The sequence below is a fragment of the Perna viridis genome, chromosome 5 (assembly GCF_037379345.1).
Source record: "Perna viridis isolate PV_CMFRI_1.1 ecotype Kerala chromosome 5, ASM3737934v1, whole genome shotgun sequence".
In the NCBI taxonomy this organism is placed as follows: domain Eukaryota; kingdom Metazoa; phylum Mollusca; class Bivalvia; order Mytilida; family Mytilidae; genus Perna; species Perna viridis.
In genome coordinates, this window is record NC_142449.1 from 22,501,908 (window position 1) to 22,526,844 (window position 24,937).

General features: G+C 31.8%; 1 protein-coding gene across 2 annotated transcripts in view; it reads left to right on the top strand.

The window, feature by feature from the left end:
• The window catches only part of LOC148616533 (rotatin-like), a 49,950-nt gene that overhangs the window by 12,257 nt on the left and 12,756 nt on the right, over positions 1-24,937 (top strand). For both annotated transcript variants that reach the window (XM_088583671.1, XM_088583672.1), the window contains 22 exons: positions 283-395; positions 1,055-1,181; positions 1,521-1,646; positions 2,456-2,572; positions 3,655-3,794; positions 7,333-7,501; positions 8,764-8,863; positions 9,523-9,620; positions 10,680-10,800; positions 11,234-11,330; positions 16,362-16,415; positions 17,128-17,331; positions 18,271-18,492; positions 18,892-19,116; positions 19,561-19,632; positions 20,705-20,839; positions 21,835-21,910; positions 22,301-22,429; positions 23,025-23,129; positions 23,511-23,669; positions 23,965-24,072; positions 24,237-24,411. In XM_088583671.1, coding sequence (XP_088439797.1) covers positions 283-395; positions 1,055-1,181; positions 1,521-1,646; positions 2,456-2,572; positions 3,655-3,794; positions 7,333-7,501; positions 8,764-8,863; positions 9,523-9,620; positions 10,680-10,800; positions 11,234-11,330; positions 16,362-16,415; positions 17,128-17,331; positions 18,271-18,492; positions 18,892-19,116; positions 19,561-19,632; positions 20,705-20,839; positions 21,835-21,910; positions 22,301-22,429; positions 23,025-23,129; positions 23,511-23,669; positions 23,965-24,072; positions 24,237-24,411 — 2,872 coding nt within the window. The remainder of the gene's footprint in view (positions 1-282; positions 396-1,054; positions 1,182-1,520; positions 1,647-2,455; positions 2,573-3,654; positions 3,795-7,332; positions 7,502-8,763; positions 8,864-9,522; positions 9,621-10,679; positions 10,801-11,233; positions 11,331-16,361; positions 16,416-17,127; positions 17,332-18,270; positions 18,493-18,891; positions 19,117-19,560; positions 19,633-20,704; positions 20,840-21,834; positions 21,911-22,300; positions 22,430-23,024; positions 23,130-23,510; positions 23,670-23,964; positions 24,073-24,236; positions 24,412-24,937) is intronic.

A 24,937-nucleotide genomic window follows, 5' to 3' on the forward strand; every position in this document is an offset into this window, starting at 1 on the left:
AATAAAAGTAGAATTGATTTCAGTCTTTAAAATAAAAAAAAAATATTCAGCTTTGCCTTCCTAAAGCTTTGAAATCTACATCATTAAACATGCATAGCTAACCCTAAGAACTTGGTAAGAACTTATTAGCATGCTTTCACAATTCTAGAATAAATCCTGTTTCAGATGATACATTATTTAAACCTATTTATATGTATTATAGACTTTTCACATGTAGAGTGAATAAATAGTTATGAAACATTGTAGGCCTACTGTATACATGTCTTAATTATCCATTTGCAGGCATATCAAGGCAGTTGTGAGTTAGCCAAGCTAGCTGCTGAAGCTATACACAGTTTACCCTATCATCATCACCTGTCTCTGGTATCAGAGTTTGTTAAGCTCAGTTCTTCAGTGTAAGTATTTAGTACTGTGGAAAGAACATATATATTTTTTTCAGAAATGTTTACAGTGTTCTAGGATTCCCATTTCCCATTACCCGGAGCAAGTGAAATTTGGGTCAGGGAAAGTTAGGTACTTAGTTACACTTTCCCATGGCAAGTTGGAAACTTCATATGCTGTAAGGATTTGATTTGTTTGGAAAGCAGTCATTGACTCTGAGAAAGTTGATTTTGTATGGATTTTTCCCAAGGAAACTTCAATTTCTGAAAAATCCTAGAACACTGGTTTATATTTCTGCTTGTCTTACACTTAACATTTTGTGAGAGACAAGTATACAAGGAAATCCAATGTTTTAATTCAAATTTAGTTGAAATTTATTTTATCCATCATCATAATAATCCATTACTTAACATTGTGTTTGGCTTTTAAAAGGACATATTGATTATCAACAGATGTCAAAAGACCTATCAAAAAAGATTAATGAAAATTTTCAAGTGTTACTTTTCATTAAATGATGGTTAAACAAACAGGTTGTATAAATAATGAAGAAGCAGATATCAGGGTGTAATTCATGATTTATTTGTCTTTAATGCTTACATAAAACATTTAATGACATAAGATAGCTACAGGAATTTTTAGTGTACAATAAGATTTCATGATATTATTTATTCAGATGTGCCAGACATGATAGGAACACTGAGTTACAGAACAGCTGTAGGAATGTCTTACTTAAGTTTTTATCCCATCCATTGCCTAAAGTCAGGCTACAAACTTATAACACAATTTTCCAAGTAATAAAGGTATGGTTCTTTTTACATTGTATATTTTACCAATATTTGCATTTGTGTACCACCATTAAGTTTTTCAGTACCAATCCTGATCAGATTCCATTTGTTGACCCTGTCAACCTTTTTTATGTGAGGGTTAAGAAAGCAAATCACAACAGTGTAAATGAGCAGGAACTCTTTTACCCTATACCATAATTGAACCTGATTCAAATAGTGCCAATGGTAGATGTAATTCATGGTGCAGAGAGACCCCCTGATTTAACAATAATTTTTCAAGTTACATACTCCATATTTTTATTTAACTATAGTCCTTTCTGCATATAAATTTGTATTTTAATTTTGTCATTTCAGGGATGTTTGAGTGTAGATGAAGCCTCTGACCCTAACTCTGATGCCTGCATGTTAGCCAGATTTCTCTTAGACCCTGATATCTTGTATGAAATTGCAGTGTTTGGACTTAGTGACAAAGATACTAAGGTATATAACTATAGGACTTAGTGACAAAGATACTAAGGTATATAACTGTAGGACTTAGTGACAAAGATACTAAGGTATATTACTGTAGCTAATGAACATTTGGAAAAACATTATGAAACAGAAGTCTAATTTAATAATTTATTGTATAGATGGCAATGATATACAGAATGTTCTGTGTAAAAATTGTTGATAATTCAAAGTGTGAAATAAATTTGGTAATTTCACTCTTTGACTTTCTCCCACCTAAAGATCACAAAATGTTACAATACATTAGTTGGAAAGAGGGAATATCCAAAATATCATCTTTAGTGTTGAAGAATGCTATGAGTGACTGGACATTGCAATCACAGTACTTGTGATCATAATTTGCGTATTCACAACTGCAAACTGATGTGTATTGCTATAGCAAAGTTTTGGGAAGTTTTGGCATAACAAATCTGATGACAAAAATGTTTTTTCAAGAAATCACCACTGCTGTAATCTCGTATTAAAGGATTATTGTTCATGGAATATTTATTTTCATGGGTTTGGCCAACCACAAAACTTGTGGATGTGGATCCCAACCATTCATTCATATGATGAAGTCAAGTCCACAAATTCAAGAATCTACAAACTGACATTTTTCTCTGAACCACAAAAACAGCAGTACTTTCACAGTATATAGTAACAATATTTATGATGCTGTTAAAAAAAACACTTCTATTTTTAAAATCTATAGTCAAAATGGCTACAAAGGTCAGTCTGTTATGTACCTGACGTTAAATATTATGATTGATGAAGTAGTCATAATTTGTATAAATATTTTGCAGGTATCTAAGACAGCTATAGATTTGGTTTGTCATTTACTAGACAGCCAGTTGTTTATGTCAGAGGAGTTATGGTCTGAATTCTTGTCCAGTTTACAGAAATCCTTACCTATCATACAGGTAGGCTTAGAAGTATTTACTGTAAGACCTATCCAAACCAATCCTCCCTTACATTTGAAGACTTGCTCTGTTAAGGCAATTGTTTGGCTTATGCAGGTTTCAAAGTGCATTATAACTAATGTATGTAACGAAACTTCAGAGGGTTTTGGTTCAGACATTTTTTATTTATTCATGGTTTGGTTAATATATGTTTCACTCTACATAATTTGAATATATGTTCATTTTGTATAATATCCACATACTTTTTATCATCAAAATGTTGATTTAGTAATACTGTATTTTATGCACTGTGATAATTGTGAAGTGTAAACGTTATGTGCATTTATCAATTTTTCAGAATTCTTTCTTTCCATGAATTGATGTCCCTTCTATCACTAGGCATCCTCAGTCACTTTTGTTCCTATCCTTAGTTTGATCAAGTTTATCATGTGTATTTACGATCAAGTTATAAACATTAAAATCCTACAGGTATTTTAATAAATGTTGTTAATTATACCACTTCTCCACTATAGTGGATGGTATATTATACCACTTCTCCACTATAGTAGGTGGCATATTATACCACTTCTCCACTATAGTAGGTGGTATATTATACCACTTCTCCACTATAGTGGATGGTATATTATACCATTTCTCCACTATATATAGTGGGTGGTATATTATATCACTTCTCCACTATAGTTGGTGGTATATTGGAATCATCCTGTCCATCATTCTGTTGGTTCAAATTACTTACAATTATCTTAGCTTCAAATGGATTGATTTCAAATTTAGTGTTTGGCTTTATGTGTACAAAATTTTTACATTTAATTTCTGAAGTATGTTAATTTAAGGTCATCTTTGAGAAAAACTAGTCAAATCGATCTACTAGAAATATTAGGAATAATCTACCTTAAAGAGTAATTTCCACTACCAGAAATGGAAGGATATATGGTAAAAAAAGGCTACAAGTTTTTATTGATGATAGATTTATAGGTAAAATAGATCTATGGAATATTTTATCATTGTATTGGCAATTGTTGATAAAAATTAGACTTGACTCATAACATAGATTAAATACTCTTATAAAACCATTTTTTCAGTCATTTGCTGACAGTGATACTACTTTAGGAAAATGTTTAATGTCAATGATTGATCCAATGGTAACTACCTGTCCTGGACAGCTACCCTACCTTGAGAAGCTCAGGGGCACACTAAGGGTCATGTTTACTTCTGATATAAGGTATGTATACTTAACTCGGTAGTTTCCTGCTGATGAAAACTGCTTTACCTGAAGAAGCTCTGTGGGGCATGTTACCTAACCTTGTAGTGTCTTACGTTTTCATAATATATGATTGCTTATGAGGTATGGAGCTATTTGTACTCTAATAACAACTTCTTTGTCAATGCATTGCTATGTTGATAAATTGGTGAAGTCTCAACTAAGAGAAATATGCTCTGTGGCTTGTATTAAAAGTTTGAACAATTACTTTTGAGTTAGGGAAGTCATTTTGGACAGAACCATGCATGTTTCAGACCCCTTACATCCCATGTCACTAAAGCTCTGTCCTATAAACTTGCTCAAGACCCTAGCATTGTATCAAACTGAAGATAATTGTTACCATTTATTTTTAGTGTTTTGGAAATTCATAAGAACAGTGTTTCAAGTAGTAACATTTTGTTTGGATTACAAAGGGTCATGAATACCTTTATTCACTGTAACTTCAGAAAATGTTGCCATGTTTTTATCCTGTCAGATGATGTGATTAGATTGTATTTTCAGGAATAAAAACTTTCTTTAATCTTCTGGAGACAACATTTTTTCTAAGGCTCAAAATGAGATAATGCTATCATTTTGTCAGTAGTTGCTGTTGTGAACTTCTTAAAAAATCTTATTATCTTAAATCATTGCTGGGATTTCAAAGAAACTTCATATGATTCTTTTGTAGTTTGTGTAAGATATGGTTTATATTCTGTTTGACAACCGATGTCCCCTTCCCACCATCATATTGTGTTTACATATCACAAATGGTTTGGTTTGCTTGTATTTGTAACAATGTTTCGGATTTTAACAAATGGAATCTTTATATAACCGAGAAATTATTACATCAAAGTTTTCGATATCACAAGCTCTTAAAAACATTCCCAAAAAACGGATAGTTAACAATAGGGAATGAAAAATCATCCTGTTTATTGTAAAAGAGTAATCAAGGGAACCAAGATTCCAGTGGAAATCAAAAGAATGTAATCCAGGGACAAAGACCAGACATGGAAAACAGACATACACAACAAAGAACATAAAGTAACTAAAATCATACATACAAAGTAACAAAAGCAAATGAGCAACTTGGACTAAAAACTGGGAGCATGGACAAGGTGCACTGGTAGGGTAAGTGTCCTCTGCTTTTCTAGAAACACTCCCCGAATTGCTCATAAAAAGTCAAGTCCAGATTAGACAAAAGAGGAAAGGAAAACTATGACACATTGAACAAATCAGTTTTCATGGTGCAGATGGATACACTGTAACGATCCACGGGTTCATGATGACAACCATAAAACTTTTGTAGTGTTGACTTCAATCGTGTAGGAACATATCCCTGTTCCAGAAGCCTGATTGTAAGAAGTCTAGTGTGATGCAAAAAGTCTGTGTAGTTACAGCAAGCTCTGGCATAACATATGAGTTGTGATATGAAAACTCCATATGCAGGTGCTGAAGGGATGTTGCCACAGATGAAAGAAAATTTGACAATTATGAATGAAAAATCATCACGTTTTGAAAACTTCTGTATATTTGGAAGATGATTTGGAATTATTTTTTTACAAAGTATGAGGAATCTCTACCAAGAACTATATATTTGTATCTAGGTGTACCATCTTTTTTGGAGAAACAGCGACGTATAATGTTTTTAAGTCGGGATTTTAACTGAGTATGGGGAATAGAAGTATACATTGATAATGAAAAATCATAGGTTTTAATGCTATTATATTCTGATAATAATCATGAATTGAGGGTCTCCAGAAGATCTTTCAAATTTTTCATGATCCACATTGAATTAATACCACTACGGGAGTAACAAGTGTTGTGGTAGGACTGGAGACCCTCTTTGACAGCTGTTAGTATAGAAGTTGAAAGTTTTGAAAGAGGTTTGGTGGTACATTTTGCAGATCCAGCTATGTACCTTGTTTGTATGGATTCTAGTGCATTTTAAGAATCCAGTACGTAGATTCTGATTTTTTGGTGATACTTTTGACAGTTGCTGCAGAGAAAGAGGTTGCAGTCAATGCACTTAAATTTTATACTATGGTCAGTTTCACTAAGTTCACAATTCAGTGCTGTTTGTCCCTTTTCTAAAGATTTAGATAAGGCCATTTTGAAATGCCAGTCTTTACTTTACTTCCTTTTTGATAAAACTAGCTGAAAATATAGATCAGGATTTATATTTAAAGATTGGGTGTATGGAAGTCCTTAATGACCCTGCTTCTTTAAAGATAGCCAACTGTGAAAATATTAGTTATTCATTTGAAAATTGATTATTGGATAACTTTAAAGTTTTCAGATATTTATGAAAGAATCAAGTACTTTATCAAATTGTTTCAAATTTAAACACAATGGTGTAATTGGGGTTCTGCATCCTGGATGTCTGTTGGTCTATCTGTTAACTATTCTCCATAACTAGTACAAAGTGGTGAACTATATTTTTTTACACTTTTTACTGACCATGTAAAAAATTGGTTTATACTGGGTAGATTATTTTGTTATAACTTCATCTAATGAAATCTTAGACTGAAGACTTCAAAGTTGGTAATTGTCATATAAATACTCTGCCACTGATTTCAGCTTACTTTCAACATCCAAATAGCACAAGTGGGATATGCTTTAAAATCGGTTGACTTCCGCTAGAATCTTGGTTCCCTTAATATGATTACTCTTTCACAACTGTGATGACCCGAATGTTTTCAATCAAAATAACTCGTTATCAGGAACCAGATTAAACAACTGGTTATGGCTACATATAGATATTGGGGCCCTGATTATGTATATGATCTTTATAGTCAATTGTAACAAACTCTTGTGTTTGAATTAGAACCTGGGTAATATTACAGTAGTTCAATGCTAACCAATCATTTCATCTTTTAATGTAAATTTCCTGTTCTCATACAAGCAAAAAACATACATAGACAGGTGTATGATATTTTTTAAAAGAGGTACATTTTAGTGATCTTTGGGTGTCTTGTGATATTGACCAGGAACCAGATTAAACAACTGGCGCTGTATATTTATAGATATTGGGGCCCTGCTAATGTATATGACATATATAGATTTGTAACGAGCCCCAGTGCCTGAATTGGAAACTGGGAAATGTTCAATGCTAACTGATCATTTCATGTAAACTTGCTGTTCTTATATAAGCAAGAAACACACATAGAACACACGTATATGATATTTAAGAGGTACATTTTTATCTTGTATGCACGACAGACTCCTGAATCAGGGATATGCGGAAACTTGTCTCAAAAGGGCTCTTACCAAATTCTTTTTCAGATATCAGTCCTTGGTTAAAAAATACTCAAACTTCTTCTAAAACAATGGGTAATGATTGCTTTTTGTAATTTGTTCTTTGTGCTGATGTGACCACTGATTTACCACTTATGACACTACAGATATGTATAGATTCAAGGAAATCTGAGTAGTTAGTACTTGGTTTTGCATAGTAAATCAATTTTGAAATCAGTGAAATTCGAAGATAATTGAAAAAAATGACAAAGCATTTATTTAACAGATGTAGAGCAGAAGCCCTGAAGAGATTGGCGTGGTTCCTTTCTAATGAAGATAACAGTCAGAATAAACAGCCAGCTTTCTCCTCACTAGATGTAGCCAATCTAACAAATATATTTGTCATGGAAACTCCACGGTCACTTGATGAAGACTTTGGTAGATCTGTGTTTCAGGTAAGGCCAAGTAAAAAGATATGTGTGTTTCCCTACCTACTCTAGTTTTTGGTACCTTTTCTAGCATTTTATGGACATTTTAGGAGAAGCACCATTAAACTTAAGATTTCTTTCACATTAACTTTAATAACATAAAAAAATATATTTGAAAATTAACCAAGTCCCTACCTATCTACCCTATTTTGTAAGGTTACACCTTAAACAGACTTATTTTATCTTTTGGCCTTGTCAAAATGAAATGACTCTAGGTTAAGTTAAATTCCCTAAAACTTGATAGTCCATCTTTCTTCCTGTCTATCAGTTAGTGCTAGTTTTCAGAGTTGAATTGTACTGTAACTCTAAGAGGAGAAAATAGTATAGTCTTATATATTTGAGGAAGTAGAAATTCATGTAAAGAAACACTAAAGAAATTTGAAAAACTTTTTGTCTAAAATCCATTCATTACAGGTCTCACTAACCACTTCTAAGGTTTCCATTATTTTACATATTAAACAAGTAATTTTTAAAATTTCGCTGTGAATTCCCAGGACAAATGACATCTTAAAATTCTATACCGTTGCAAAGCTTGGAAAATGAGGCTTTCAAAATCATTATGTTAATGATACGATGATTGTAGAAATTCTTCACAAAATTTACTTGAATAAATAATACTGAAAATCCACATTTTTACCTTTTCTGCTTACTGACAGCATATAGGCAAATTACTCATACATGTAAACAATATTCATACACTTTTGTTGTAAATTACAAATATGATTTTAAAGTACGCTTTGTCAGCTTTATTTTGACTACTTTTGATCAGAATACACACAAATAATGAACTTACAATGCATAGATCTAGGTTCAGTGTGTTTTTGGTACTACATGGGGGGTGGGGGGGGGTGGCCATTTAACCTAGAAATGGTAAGTGAGACCACATGTTATAATCATGTTAGAAGCATTTTTTTACTATTACATATTATGGTTATAGGTAGTAATGAAAGGAAAGTAAAATCAAACAGGACATATTCATAAGTTTAGTTTAAACTGTTTCATTCAGCACACATTTTCAGATTTTTTTCAGGAATGCAAAATTCAGCTGAACTATATTCACAGTCAATTTTCATTTACAGTTTCAAAAAGTTTAGCTCCAGGAGAGTTGCTATTTAAAGCTTAAATCCATCATGTTGTAACTTGCATTGTAAACTATCTTTCCTCTTTAAATTTTGACATGTTTTTATTATAGAACTATTAACTCTTATTGTTAAATTTTTGTTTGTTAGGTTGATGGTTTGAGAAAGGTTTACAATATATTCAAATCAGAATCAGTTGACCCTGGTGTAAAGAAGTCAGCTGTTGATCAATTAGCCATCATTCTACAAGGTCTGTAAAAGTTTTTTTTTCTTGCTTGGAAACACATTCTGTCCATTACAGCTGTATTACAGACTTGTATATGAATGGCTCCAATTGGTGAAAAAAAATTAGAGGAGTCTGTCATTTCTCTTCCTTGTCCAACACCTGTATAATAGTTTTATGTTAAATGAGTGTAGTGTTACTGTCAATTGATATGATTACATTATTATACTTATTATTATTTATTGTTTTCTGTCTGTAAATTTCTGTTTGTTAGTGCATGTATTTGTACTTTTAAAAAAAGGGAGGTGTTACGACGAGTCTTGAGTATACATACTGTTACATGTCAAAATCTGTATCATTAGTCTGACAGCATTAGTCAGTATGACCTATGTGTATCTACATATATAAAGATTTATATTGTATGTTGACAAAATATTACTATAATTGTATTTATTTTTGTTTTTGGGTGCTTTCAAACATTTTTCTGAGTATTTAAAGTTTGTGTTGTGTTGAGAGTTACCATATGCTAAACACTTAATATGCTTATTTAAGGGTATTTATTTTTGCAAATAATCACTCATAATGATTGTGAACATCTATGTAAATGAAAGTAAGCACAGTTAAGCTACATAATTCAATAAAAAAAGAAGCCATTATTGTAAATATGACTTGATCATGTACTTCAGATCACAATCTGCATTCGCCATTTAAGAATGATGGAGGAGTTGAAGTTATTAGAAAATACATCAGGAAGGGAATAAAGAAACCAGCTGAAGGGTCAAAGGTAAAGCTTCTATTGTATTTGTGTCAGTCAAAACAAAATTAGATCATGTGCTTGTCAAGTATTTAAATATATTTCTGAATTTTCTCATACTAATCTTCTGACAAGTATTATGTTTTACCTGGGTCACCATCCGTGAAAGCAGGTCTAGTCCCTGCTCGTCTATCAAGCTGTAACACTTAGGGGACTTTATGTAATCTGTAACTCTCAAAGTAAAGAACCAACAATATTCAAACTTTGCACAATATTTATATATGTATACTGAAGATGTGCACCTCATATTATGGAGAAATTTTACAAATGTGTTCCTACAAGTTGATCCTAGTCACATTTTGTTACTTTATGTTGTTGATACACACTTCTGTAATGTATAACTAAAAAAAAATGTTGAACATTTATCATTCAAACTTTACACAGTCCTATCATTGACAAATAATTAATTTTGAATAGTGTCCGGGCATATCTTGAAAATACTGCTGACAAACATATGGTGATGCAGGTCCAGACATGTTATGGGTCTTGTTTTTTTTAACCATAGATATGGTTAATGTATAATTAGAACAAAGGGCAACTGTAGGTCAAATGTGTTAACATTTGATAAATTAAGGGGTTGTTAATGAATCAATTACTAGTAACCATTCAAGTACCATTCTGTGCAAAAATCAGGCAATAGGTGGCACATCATTTTTCTCAATTTGGTCTTTTATTCCTCAAATACTTTCAATACATCTAAAAAACAACCAAAAAGCTATTGGAATGTATCCTGAAGCATCTATGACATAGATACTTTTTGACTGCATATGTAGGGAAAAAGTGTGTTTATTTTTTTCTGCCATTTTTCCATAGTGCATTTCTACTAAAAGTGACCTATCAATATCTTAAAAATGCAAACTTTACAAACACTTTTATTGTTATTTCTAGAGGTTATAATGTATAAATACTTGGATAATGCAATAAAATCTCTGCTTTTTTCTTCATATGTAACACCTTATACACATTTTGCCAGATTCTTGAACAGAGAAGTACTTACGCTATTTCTAACTTTACTTTCTATTATAATAGAATGAAGACCTCCCCTATGTTCCCTCATGTGTGACCATACTTAGATATCTGGTGCATCATGACTATGTCCTACGACACAAATTTTCCCATGATACAGAAATGTACCTTAGCTTACTTCGAGGTAAGTACTTACGACAACACATAGGTATTTATCCGATTTATATGGAATATGCTAACATAACTAAAGTCTATTTCAACCATTGCAATAAGTATTGTGGGGATATTTCAAAAATACTTTGTAATCCCCTCTGTGGTTTAAGGGTAGTTTGCTAACCTCAAGTGCATGAAGTCATGGGTTCAATCCCTGGCTAATCCACACCAAAAACTTTAAAATTGGTGGTCATTGATTCTCCCCCAGGCATGCTGCCATAGGATGTTAAACCATGATCAATCAATCAATCAAGAACACTTTTGACTATAATCTTACATATACATTTGACAAGAAAAAACAAAAATAAGAAACTTTGAAGAAATCCTGAAGTACTAGATTTTTGTTCTCCTTTAAGACAAGATCTACACCTTTTAATGTTCTGTATATTATGTTTATATTTAAGTTGCCTTCCTCCATCAGACTGATGAAAGAATTTGTTATGATGTGTCTCATCTCCTTATACTATTCCTGTTTGATGAAGTGGCCAAGTTTGATTTAGGGTATGTATTATTAGATTATTTAATATTTTTCAACAAGAGGGAGTTTCTCATGCTTATCTCGTCGCGATGAGCTGGAGAAACTCCTGTGAGTTGAAAAAATATTAAATATTCTGTTTATCGCTGTCTTGCTGAAGTGTAAGGAATTAGTTTTCTTTTATTTTCAGTCGACTAGCGTGAGATTGAAAATTTCTATTTAGCAAGATCAAAGGGATTTTAAAAATAGTGATAAATGTTATTTGAATGCTGATAGAAGGACAGATTATCCTGTAGGCTTTTATGTAAATGTACATCTGTGCTCAAAGAGTGTACAAGTTTAAGTCAAAGTATTAGCAGACTTTCTTTTTCAGTTTGAAATTAAATTGTTACTCTAAATTCTGAAAAAAAGTGTTATCTGTATTTATTTTTCAATCTCCTCTGCAAACCTATATGCACTTCTAATTTACTATGTATCACTCAGCTATCAATCAGCTCTGCTGTACAGGATGTGAAAAATTTCTCAAAGCATGGGTTACAAAAATAGGAGATGTGATATGATTGCCAATGAGACAGTCATCCACCATAAGTCAAAGAGCAATTGAACTTTTATGAGCACTGCTCATAACAAATCTGCAACACTGTTTCTGTTGCACTATACACATTTACATAGAAGGCAGGTTTAGTATGTAGTATGGCAGAGGTGTAGAGGCTGTGAAATAGTGAATTTAATTTTCATGCAGAGAATTGTTTATTTTTATACTGTCATGGTTATAGATTCAATATTACTGGTGTGTAAATGTATGAAATTCTTTCTCTTCTGACCTTTATCAATAAAGTTTACAGTATTCTAAATGGATTTTTATAAGATAGAAACAAAAATTAATATTTTTAATTGGGCATTACATGAATTCTGCAAGCTTTACAGAATTAAAGCAAAAGTCGGTATGTTTTGAAAAAGGATCCTGTCCTGTAATGGAAAATAGTGTTTTATAAGAAAAGCTGTTGTTTCTGTTAATAAATCCTGTAGTTTGATGTTGTGCTAATATGTCTTCTGTTTACAACTACAGTGAAAAACTACAAATGTCTGTAGATTTATTCTACTCAGCCATTATTTGCATTAATCTATTTTCCTATATCCTATGACGTGTTTTGCCAAAATAGTGTACCTGGGCCTGGTTTCATAAAGAATCTAATATTGATATTTTTCTAAAACTCGTTCCTTATCTCAGTTTCAACCAATCAAATTACTGGAAATTGAAGATTTGAGGAAAAACTCAAACTAATCAAAACCCAATCCAAATTAATTTACAAGTATACTGTGTCCTTTTAAGTAGCACTCCAGCTGAGGATCATGCAAAATGTGATTCATGGGTAAAAAGTGTACATATTTTTTAATTTTTGATATTTTGTTTGAAATGTCATAGTAAACAAATTAACATGTGGTTTCTCATATAAACCGTGCTCTTATGAGATAAAAATTATATAGAATGCACTGTAGATTTCAAAATTAAGGGAGATAACTGTAAATGACACTCAAATACAATAGAATCTGCTGGATTTTCAATGTTGATTATCTCCTAAGAGCAGACAGATTTGTTGTGTTTGACATTTTGTCATTCAGGACAGTGTCAGTTTTGTAGTACGTGTTGGTTCATTGGCAAACCATTCATTACTTAATGACAGCCAATGGTACCTTAAAAAAGTCTCTCAAGTCAGGATTAACTGTAAAACAGAATTAGGGGAACCTAGATGATTTATGTGATATAATTGACTGTGGTTGATATTTCATTTTTATCATATTTCAATAATGGGCTTTAAAGCCACTTTTTGCAATGATTATGAAATTTGTTAGAAATAATGATAAATACTGGTAAGATGTATGTGACAGTGTTTTACTTCAAAATGACATAGTATGATACAGAAATTGGAAAGTTAAATAAAATTATGGCATCAGGACGGATGTGATCAGATTATACCAGGTAGATGAATCATGTTTGTTTAAACAAAAATAAAATTGAACCTTGTTACTCTTAGTCAACAATATCATAGGCCTATGTTTTTCAGTATTTCTACTATCAAGGATTTAGGTTTATTCTCAAGGGATGATAATAATTTTATCAAATTGAAGTTAATATAGAACTTGCACAAACAAAAATATCTTAAATTTTATTGGCACAATACCAGTCAATTTGAATTGCAAAAACTGTTGGAGAAATGGAGAAAGTTTCTGATTGTTTCAACATTACCAAAATAGCCCAAGTCTCAATGAAAGCTGCACAAGAAGTTATTCAAGGAAAAGAACTAAAGGTGATAAAATGTCCCAAGCATATCAACTATGACTTTGTTGTGTTTTGCCGGACTTGCAACAGATTGGTTTGCCCAAAATGCCTCACACTGGATCATCAACAACATATCATGTGTGACATTCAGACAATCCACGTTGAAAAGCAAGAAATTCTTAGTAAAAATCAGTTCATGATAATGGATGATTTTATTCCATACGTCGTAGAGAAATCAAGAAAACTAGAGAAACTTTTACAAAATCATGAAAAGCATTTTGAAACAAAGAAGCCATGGTTAGGTGAGCAAGAGGAAAAATTTATGAGGGAAATATAGAAACAGGTGGAAATTTTTAAAAAGTCCCTTGAAAAAACATTGAATGAAGCCAGAAGTGAAATTGAAACCATGGAAAACTGAACTGAAGAATTTGATACCTATATAATTCTACATTATCTAAGCATAAAAACAGTTTCTTATGCTGACATTCATGAATTTGTTAAGGAAGGAATGGAGGAATGAATTTTCTAGGAGCATACAATTTTTCAAATATGAATAAAAGAACTCAGTTTGTAAATGTAAAGTATATCTAACTGAATTCTTTGAACACAATTTATTCAAGTCAGAGAGTAGATCTGACTATATTCAGGACAGAAACAATTATTGTCATCTGATCACCCAAATTTTATTTGTTAAAGAAAATTGTTGTTTGATACATGTAGCTCATTTCTTGAGAGCAAAATATCAGTAAAATATTTGAAGCTTTGTCATAAAATTTTAGAATGAAATTGTCTGACAAGGGAGGACTGAAATTCAGATAGTGAGAATTCCTTGCTTGCTTGTACTACCTGTACTCCTTGACTAATATTGCCCTAAAAATTGCCATTTAGTATTTCTTTTCCCATACACTCTTGTACTATCTGTTCACCAACAGTTTAATGTGCCAACACAAAAAGTTTGGTTAGCCTTATTGTTTGTTTAGTCATCTATAAACACTTGGTTTTTGTGGGATAACTTGAAAATTGTCTGTTGATCTTGATAGATTTACAAACAAGAAATAATTCCACAAAAAGAAGAATTTTGGTTATAATTCTAATGGTTTAGACCAAAACAAGCACTTCAATAAATTTGTTATATAACTCAAGTATAGGTGTTTGGATCTCTCTTTAACTGTACCACAAGTTTTTACACCACAAAGGTCTGACTTGATTGATTTTATTAGGTTGGGTTGTTACCTTATTAATTTATTAGTGGCAGAAAACAGTCCATAGTTTTGAAAATAGCTTGAGTGGAAGTAGTAGATCTCTATGAAATTTTGCAAAATCTTCACACTATAGTCTAGAATCTAAATATTTCATGTCATATCCCCAAATCAGTCCCTATTGATATTTATGATATATTCGGCTTACAAATACGCGATGAATATGAAAAGATGGATGTACATGTATAATATCACAGAATTATTCTGAAGAGTAATAAATGCAACTCCATTCAACTATCTACACAAGCAAGTGGAATATTTTGGAATGAAATAATTGTTAATCTTACCCCTTAAATATATCAGCATGACTAACACCTTTGTAAAGGTTAATTTATAAATTGTTTTTATGGTTATTTTCTAAGTTAAAAACATAATTCCTAATTAAAATAATACCTAGTTGTAACCATTTAATTTTCAAAAGAAATAGGGATGGTGTGTGGGGATAGGACTTGATCTGTTTAGGTTCTTTACTGCAAGATGAAGGTTTTGCTTTATTTTGGGTTTTAGGCTTTGCCAAGAAGGACAGAGCTATTATACTGAAATAACATTTGACTTTGTTGGTAATGCACAGTTATGTTTTTTATTTCGCATGTATTGATCAATATGCTAGACTTCCTATAACACACCTTAGTGTGTCTGCTTTAAAAGTTCAACAGTCTCTTCCTAACTGCATACATCTTTTCCTAAATACGTCATTTCTGAAATATTTGAGCCATTCATATGTTAGAGTTCCTACAGATATAGGACATTGATGACGCTCTGTTTCTATATCTCTTATTTACAGATCTAACTTTGTAGAAATAGTACCAAAAGGGAACATCAGCAAGCATTTTATGCGGTCAGATTTCCATAAAATTTATTATTATAGGATTTCATACCACCAAAGCCCAACGGGGGTTTATTTTAAGGAGTATTCCTTTAGAAAATAGGGGCTAAACACGAACATTTTCCTAATTTCTGGACACTGAGCGATTGAAGGAAAAGTAATAGGTTCTCAATGAAATTATATTACAAGGTACCATGCCACACAAAGAAAGTATTGATGGATTACAAGTATAATGTTCTTTTAGGGATTAAGGTGTAAAAAAATTGTCTGTAATAAGCATTTTCTTCACAATTGCATTTTTACTTATTGCAAATTTAAAAGTTCAGTGATTACTTTCTATGCTGTCTCAAACATTCAGACACTATCCAAATTTAGAGCTGTATCTGGTTTAAGTATTGTGTCCATAATTGTCCCAACATTTCAGACTGGACCTCTGGGGTCATATCAAGCTGCATCCATGGAAGCATTACATTTCAGATGATTGAGTGGGTCTTTTCTCACTAAACTGCTAATAAATATGAAATAGTCAAATCATTATTGGATGGATGTTTTTTCTAAACTTAGGAAATTTATTGTTACCTTAAAATGTTTTTTTTTTTTCGTTAGCTTTGTCAATTTAGAATACAGTTTATATCATTTTCATCTGTGATAATTGTTATACTAGAACTTGCATTTTTACTTTTACTTACAGAGGGGGTCATAGCCCACTTGTACCATTTTCCGTACCGCAGGTCATGAAGAAAAGGTATGTTGTTTTGTGGCAAAACTGGAACTTGTCTCTATCCATAAAGCTCTTATGGCCCCTTCTAAAGTTAAATAAATTATCTTTATCTTAAGTTACTTTGATGTTTCAAAAATTGTAATTTGGTCAATAACCATTGTAAAATTAGATATACTGGTATAAGTAAAAGTATTGCATGTGTACAATGTACAGTCCATGTACTGATCCACGCAACTATTTGACAGATCAATGACTGATGACTGGTGACTGATCTGATTGTGGTTTTGTTATATAAAATGACAGAGGATTGGTTCATGTAAAAAAAATTCCTTTGGAACGATTCTAAAATACTACCATATTAAATCCACATTTCATATTTTGTTAAAAATAAACAAATGTTAAATAAAAGTAATTGTTTTTTAAATCTATTTCATTATGTAAATATGTGTAATACTGACAGATAAAACAATGGAATCTGTAAAATATATTGACCGCTCTGTGGTCACATGATGTGATCACTGGTTTAATGGTTCGGTTTGACAGATCATTGACTGAATGGTAACTGATCAGTGATCAATGACCAATCACAATTTTAGTTGCACAGATTGGTACAGGTACTGTATTAACATTTGGCTTGTTTTAGGCTGTAATTTTAAGCTTGATCAATTAAGAATTAACTTGAGTTTTTTTGTAAGGATTTTAGTTTATTGTGTAATAAAGTGTTTTGTTTTTACAGATACAGAATGCCTTTTAGACCAAACTGTCACCATGAAACAAGTCCTAATATAACAACCATAGCTTCAGAGCCAGACCCTCTTCTCTGTGGACCACCTGCAGATATGCTAAAAGTAGCATGGCACGTCTCCTGGCACAATGGTATAGAAAATCTTCTTAAACATCTCAGAAAGAACAAGAATCAGACAGAAAACAGCACTCCTGAGTAAGCTGAAGTTTTTCAATAAGGGGGGGGGAATGCAGATGTAGCAAGTCATATTGACATGTACATAAATAGCATTTTTATCCAGAAGATTCAGTGTTTTATTTCTCATTGAATGGCTATTACCTGCCAATCAAAGGGAGATAAGTGTTAAATGGTATTGTTTGAAAAGGGAGAAATAAAACTTTTACAAAATCCTTCTAACATATTTATTGGACATAAAATTCACAATGAAATAAAAGCAAATGAACAAAGACAAAATGCAGCATATAATTGACACTGTTCTCATTCAATGGAAATAAAACTTTTTTTCACAACGAAACTATAAAAACTAAATGGTTTACATTGTAAGAAAACTTCTCAACTCATATGATACATCTGCTTTATTTGTATTAAGCGCCAGTCCATATAAAATTCAGACACTGTGTTTCGTAGAAGTGATACCTGGCCTGGGTTTTATAAAAAATCTCAAATTAAAATTCTCCTCAAATCTGCAAGTTTGTCCTCAAATCTTCAGCTTCAAGTGATTAGATTGCTGAAGATTTGAGTTGAGGAAGGATTTGAGGAAAATCTCAATTTGATATTCTTTATGAAACCAGGCCGTGGTACAGAAAAACCATCAAACAAATGATGCACTTTTTAGGACTATACATGCTATATTTTTACTTAACAAAAGTCTTTTCTGTATACTGATCTATATTTTATAGAAAATTGTACATTCATCTCCCAAATAAATCAACTAATTAAAAAAAGGACAAGGTGCAGATTTGTGTAATTTTTATTTCAAAAGTGCAGCAATTAAATGACGAACATTGACTTTGTAATGAAGTCTATAACTGTTGAAGAACTAAAAAATAAAATATGAATTTGTGTTTTTTGACATACGTGATTCACCTTCGGTCTGATATCCAAAAAAACTGCTACTTTAATGCTGTTTTACAGGTTTTCTGCCAAACTACAGTTAAGTTATAAAGACAGAATGTTGCTACAGACTAGTCACTTGAAGGAGGGGTTACAGCAAGCAATCTTTGCTGTGTCTAATGCTACATCTCATAGCACAGTCAGTCAGTCATTAAATAGACTTATTAGCTATATTATGGCTGCTTTTGGCTTTGGAGGTTCTGACATGTTCTTTTCAATGGAGTGGTTCCCAAGTATTGGAAGGTTAGTGTAATCGTAAGAAAAGAGTAAGTGACATAGAATTGATTGGAATAGGTAGACAGATATGTTATCTTTTACTGCTTTTTTGTCTATCACATTTAGTTTTGGTTTAGTCTTTTAGAATTAGTGTTAGTATAATAGAATTGAAGGAAAAGTTTCAGCATAAAAATGGTTACATCAAATGTTATTTAAAGTTAGTCGAAAATTTGTGCAGCAGATTTTGAATTTGTTTATCAGCTCTAGAAATGATCCTACCTTGAAACTTTTATAAGAAAATTGTTTGCATAAGTTATGAGTATTCACAAATACAATGTCCTGTCCACCTCATCCTTTAACCCTTTCTTTTGTAATTTTACTTCAAAGGATCTTCACATTGAGTTTTTTTTTCTCTTTTTGTTGCAGATTTTTGAAAATAACCCCTTCCAATACTACAGATGAATCATTGCTACAAGAAGTCCTTAGTTTTGTCTCTGTAGCATTGAAGATGGCCAATCAGATTCCAGATAACACACTGCATTTGGTAGGAGAACTTCTGTATCAATCATCAGGCCCTCTGATTGGTCTGTTACACAGAGCCTCTGTCAGGGGAGAAGCTAGAGATGTTCCTGAAAATGTCAATATTAAGAGGTAGGAAAAAATCAATATACAAAACACGCTGATGGTTGATTCATAAATCATTTAATATTATGGGTAAAAAACAAATACTGATACCTTTAAGTTGATAAGAAAACTTGTTGATATTAAACCATGTATGTTTCACAAAAGTTAATTTAGGCTTGGGAAAGGGTTAAAACAACAAAATATAACATTAAGAAAGAATAAAAAGTGTGATGAAGAATATAAGTAAATTCCTGTGGTCTTGTCTGATTTAGTGAAGATTATAATTCATGAATGTAAATCTCTTTTGTTCAGATTTTAAAGTTATTTCCTATCTATTATGAGTTTGATCTGATTTTCAGTTCTTACATGTATAAAAATTTATTTTTTGACTAATGAAAATGTTTTGTTACTTGGAACAGGAAAACTTACCAACATGTAACTTGGATATTGATCTTTTCATTTGATTTTTAGGACACTAGATAAGGAACTCCTTGCATTTATATCAACATACAACAGTAAATTACCTTACTTACTCTGTAGAAGGTAAGCTAGATCATTTATTACACCCCTATTTACAAGAGGTTGGTATAACTAAACCTTGTCTGTCAGTTGGTTAAATTTTTTTTTTGTCGCATAATTCTTGGCCCTCATTGGATAGATTGATTTCAAATTCATTGGATAGATTGATTTCAAATTTGGTATGTGGCTTTATATAGATGGGGCATATGTTGTATAGAGTTTTGGTAGCTGTTTAATGTCAACTTGCTGTTTGATGGTACTTTACCATTTTTCACTAGATGGGGCATATGTTGTAAATGATTTTGGTTGATATCCAATTTTTACTTCCTGTATTCCTAGCATGACAACACATAGAACTTCATGTTCAACCCAGCTGCACATATGCTCATTTATCATTCTATAGCAAAAATGTGCATGTACATTAAGTGAAAATCACTCAGATGGACACTGATTGTCGTAAGAGCAGAAAAGTGTTTCTTAAGGAGGTAGACCTAGGGTAAGGACACAACTCTTAAAAATCATTGGAACGTGTGTATTCACCATTTTACAACAATCTTATGTAAGCATCTAATTAACTTGGATTCATTTTATTCTGCTTCAAAATAAAAGCTTAATAACCTTTGGTGAAATTGACTATGATACAAACATATCACTGATTTCATGAGTTATGTCCCTTACCCTAGGTCTACCTCCTTAAACTGGTGACTATATGGCCATGCAATAAATGAAAGCAAGTACCACTTATCAGATTCATATTACATGTTAAGAGAAGTTTTTTTTTAATCTCATCTGAGACTAGAGATTAAAGGGACATAACAATAATGGAGGATTATACTATAGCTCATATAAGCCCATAAAAGTTTTCCTAGGATGAACAAATCACAATTCAACCTATGCAAAGCATATCAGTACTGGTATATTTGGAAGCTGCCTTTCCTATCAAATATACAATCACTACTATATAAAAATCCCAGATTTAATGAATGGGATTTTTAAAAAAAGTTTGAAGGTAACTTCTCATTGAGCATTTTCAGAATTCAGAATTAATTAAAATTTTATAAAGACAAATTATGATGAGAAATAATTGTCATTTCAGATTGAAGTTTCAGCAGCTGAGAGGAGATTTAACAAACCAGTTAATACAGAGACTGAATGTGACAGATGCCCCACATTTCTATAACTTGGCATCTCTGGAAGGAACTCTTCAATGTCTCATGCACATTACCGCAAGGTATGTTAAGTAACAGTCTTTGTAAGAATCATGCAAAATCTGAAAAATGTGGTACACCCCAAAAAAGGCTACATACTTTTATTTTTGTAATTAAGTTGTTTTATGGGTCTATACTATGAAGTGTGTAATTATTCATTCAAATCTGCCTGCTCTTAGGAGATAATCAACATTGAAAATACAGTAGATTCTATTATATTTGAGTGCCATTTACAGAGTTATCTCCCTTAATTTTGAAATCTACAGTGCATTCTATATAATCTTTACCTCCTAAGAACACAGCTTATATGAAAAACCACATGTTTATTTCTGTTTACTATGACATTTGAAACAAAATATCAAAAATAAAAATATGTAGGCTTTTTACCCATGAATCACATTTTGCATGATCCTTAGCTGGAGTGCTACTTAATACTCAGCATAGATTTAAAGGTTTCTGAGACTTCATTCCTTGTACATGTATTGTACGTAGGTGGGTATACTATTTTACCCTTGTCCGTGTCTGTAACAATTTTTCCATCACAGTTTTCTCAGCATCTACTCATCACAGCCACTTGAAATTTTATTTAGTGTCACTGGAAAGACATTTTGATCAGACAGGTGTATGTTAGGGGACAGTACCTTTAAACAGTTCAACATTAAATGCAATGGGAAGAAAATGTCATTTACCGGTAAATGTGTAATTATGATTAAAAATCCTGGTTTATGACTATGTATATATGAGTACACATTCTTCCTGTAGGTATGCTATATTGTGGGATCCATTTTCAGAAAAATTCAACAACAACTTCCCGTTTACCAAGGACTATGTTTATTTTTTTTTACTATATATTTTGAAAGTTGAAATTTTTGTAGCACTTTTCTCAGCAACTACTCATCACAGCAACTTGAAACTTTAACACATTCTTCCTGTAGGTATGATATATGGATCCATATTTTAGCCTTGTTTTTCATACATGTAGCTTTATCTATAACAGTTACATACATTTGTATTCCAGGCCTGGATGGAGTCAAGAAAGTTCAGAAATTGAGAGTTCTACACTGTGTACACAAGTACTAAGCTGTTTATTGGAGGTAATACACATTCTGTCAATTTGCTATGAGTATGATGTTGAGGGCTTTTGGTTTCTTCAGCCATGAAATCACAAGTAGAAGCATACCTATAGCCCAAAAATTGAATAAAGGTAAAATGACAGTAAAATTTGTCATGGGCTTTTTATGGTGCAAGGATTGAAATAAATGTATCTTTTCTATTAACATCTATCACTTCTTTTGATGTGAGATGTAATTTTCAATAGGCTGTGCTCAGTTAGTATGGAATAAAGTTTGCTGTGAATCTGGCCATTCAAGTAAGCCCATGAAAAATTCAATATATAAAAATATCTATTTTATAATGTTAATAATGAAATAAGAGACAGAGCAACGCAGAAGAATAATTTTTTTTTGTATTTACTTGTGTCACAGGTTGTGTCAGCCTTCCACATAGGACGAGGGGGTACATCAATGTCATATATGGGTAAAGGAGTAACTAAAGCTGCCACACTTTGTCTTAGGCATCTGTCGTATGAAATGGCCACTTGCTCAGAAGATAAGGTAAATTAACAATTAAAGTGTCAAACTGTCTTTTTAACCCTCTCTCATAGGCCTTGCTTTGTCAAACTATCATTGTAACTTCTCACTCATATGCTAAAATGAGTTTCATTATTTATCAATTTGTGATAAACTAAAAGGTAGAAAAGTAGAGGGATAAATTTACCCCAAGTTATTATGTTACTAGAGGGAGATATTATGTTACTTATCATACATGTACATTAGAAAATGAAATACATGTATATGTTTCAAACTATATGCAATAAATATCTGTCTCATAATATGTTTTGAATTTACCTTAAACTGTTTATAAATATACCTATAGAAAATGTAAATTTTAATATTTAATTCAATTTGTAGTTAATAAATTTTTTTTTTTTTTTGGGGTGGGGGGGAGGGCGGAATGATATACAAAAAATAAGTCATTTTAGTTTTAATAAGCAGCTTTGACATAAGAATTCTTTTTGTGATCTAAATAATTAATCTATTTTTATTTTGTGAAGTGAAGATTGAGTAGAAATTAGCATAAAAAAAGGCAGCAGAAAATGAGCACATTTGATCAACAACTTCTCCTGATATTTATATGTTTTATTATTAGGATTGGCCTAAACAGTGGGGATATAAACAGGAGAGAACAGGGACCAGTACACTGGAGAATGGTCTTAACTGGATGTTAACACTCTGGGCTTATAGAGATCCTGAGGTAAACTTCATTTCCCGAAGGAAATGACTAGTTTTTAAACTCTATTCTAAACTTGTAATCTGAAAAAGGGTGATTGTTAGGAAACCATTGTAATCTGAGTGATATTCTTGATTTAGTGGAACACCACAATGATAATTATATAGGTGTACATGTATTTGTGATTTTACAGAATTTAATTTTTTTTTTTTTTATCAATCTGCATTTTTTTTAAGATTGCATGGCAAGTTTATATATATGTCATATAAAAAAATCTACAGAAAACTATAGTAGTGATTTAGTGCTGCATAAAATGTATAACTTAAAACAATAAATAAATGAAAACAATAAATAAATGTATAAGTAAGGAAATTGTAATGATGCCAGTATATTATTTGAATTTAGGTAAGGACAGCTGGTCTAGGAATTGCTGTTGCCTTATCCTCTACGGAAGCTGGTAGAATCATGATGACTTTGAACTGTAAACATATCCCAGGAGGCATCTGGGGAGCTGCATTCAGCATCCTACTGGACCAGACAGAATGTAGCATGGTGAGACAACAGGTAAGAACACCTAACTTAAGGGTACCAGTCCAACACATCATTAGCTGATTATCTTTTTAAAGAAGTACTTTTGTTAAAAGTAGATGCAATTTAGAATTGCTGTTTTATGGTGGAATTTTTATAAAATCATCACTTTCGTCATCGAATCATGCAATATGTTACAAGCTAAGTGTATGCATATCGATAAAAATCCCCTCAATTACCAGTATTTAAAGTTTGAGATAAACTTAAAAAGCAATACACTATAAATTAAGCACGCAAAATAAGATATACTCATCAAAATTTCAATTTTCAGGCAGCCTTACTATTGGTTAATCTGACATCTCAGAGTATACCCTGTGGCACTGTTGAACTCCAGACTAGTGCTTGGCAAGGTCCCATAGTCACTGATTCAGAATTTGAGGTACTAGTAACCTTTACTTTTAAAATTAAAATGTATCTGAATTGTCTGAAAAAATTCTTTATCGGCTGATTAGAAATTTGCTACTAGTGATTAGCAATTTATCTCTTGAAAGAAAAAAAAATTACACTTACTTACCTAGGGGAAATGTTTGTATATCTTAACAGGTATCTCTGGTAGGATTGAGTGCACTGCTTGCCTTGTTACACCACAGCCAGTTTTACTCTGAAGTTCTTGTGATGTTGTCAAACTTCTATGCTCAGCCCTTAATAGAGCCCTGTACATGGCAGCAATTAAATCATCATGCTGCACCAAGTTCTAACTCATCAGTTTCTTCAGTTGGTGAGTTATAAATTATATAGGTGGTTTAATGGTTATTTATTTATTTTGATTTGACATAATAAAGTCATTTGTGATTTATATTTTTGTTTTTTTTTCATTATGACAGCAGGCTTTTATACTATTACTTTAAAATGTGAAAAGTCTTTGATTGTCCTCTAACTATTTCAGATAAAGAGTTTTAGCATGCTCTGTTTCAAGAGACATTTTAAAAAAATTCTGTAAATATATATATATAGTGAAACCTGTCTAAACTGAACCCTGAAAAATCTGAAAAAAATGTATATACATGAACATGAATTCACACTTGTCATTTTTCTCTGAATGACCCCAAATTTAACTCCTGATAACCTTTTGACATCAGTGAAATAATGTAATTCTAGATTGTGTGACATCATTAATCTTTAAGTTGAAGGAGAATTTAGTATGAAAAACAACAGGAATGTATATTATTTTTGCCAATGGCGTCTACAAGTGTAAATATAAAATGTACGTCTATTTAGTCCTTTTTTATATACAAACCTTGATA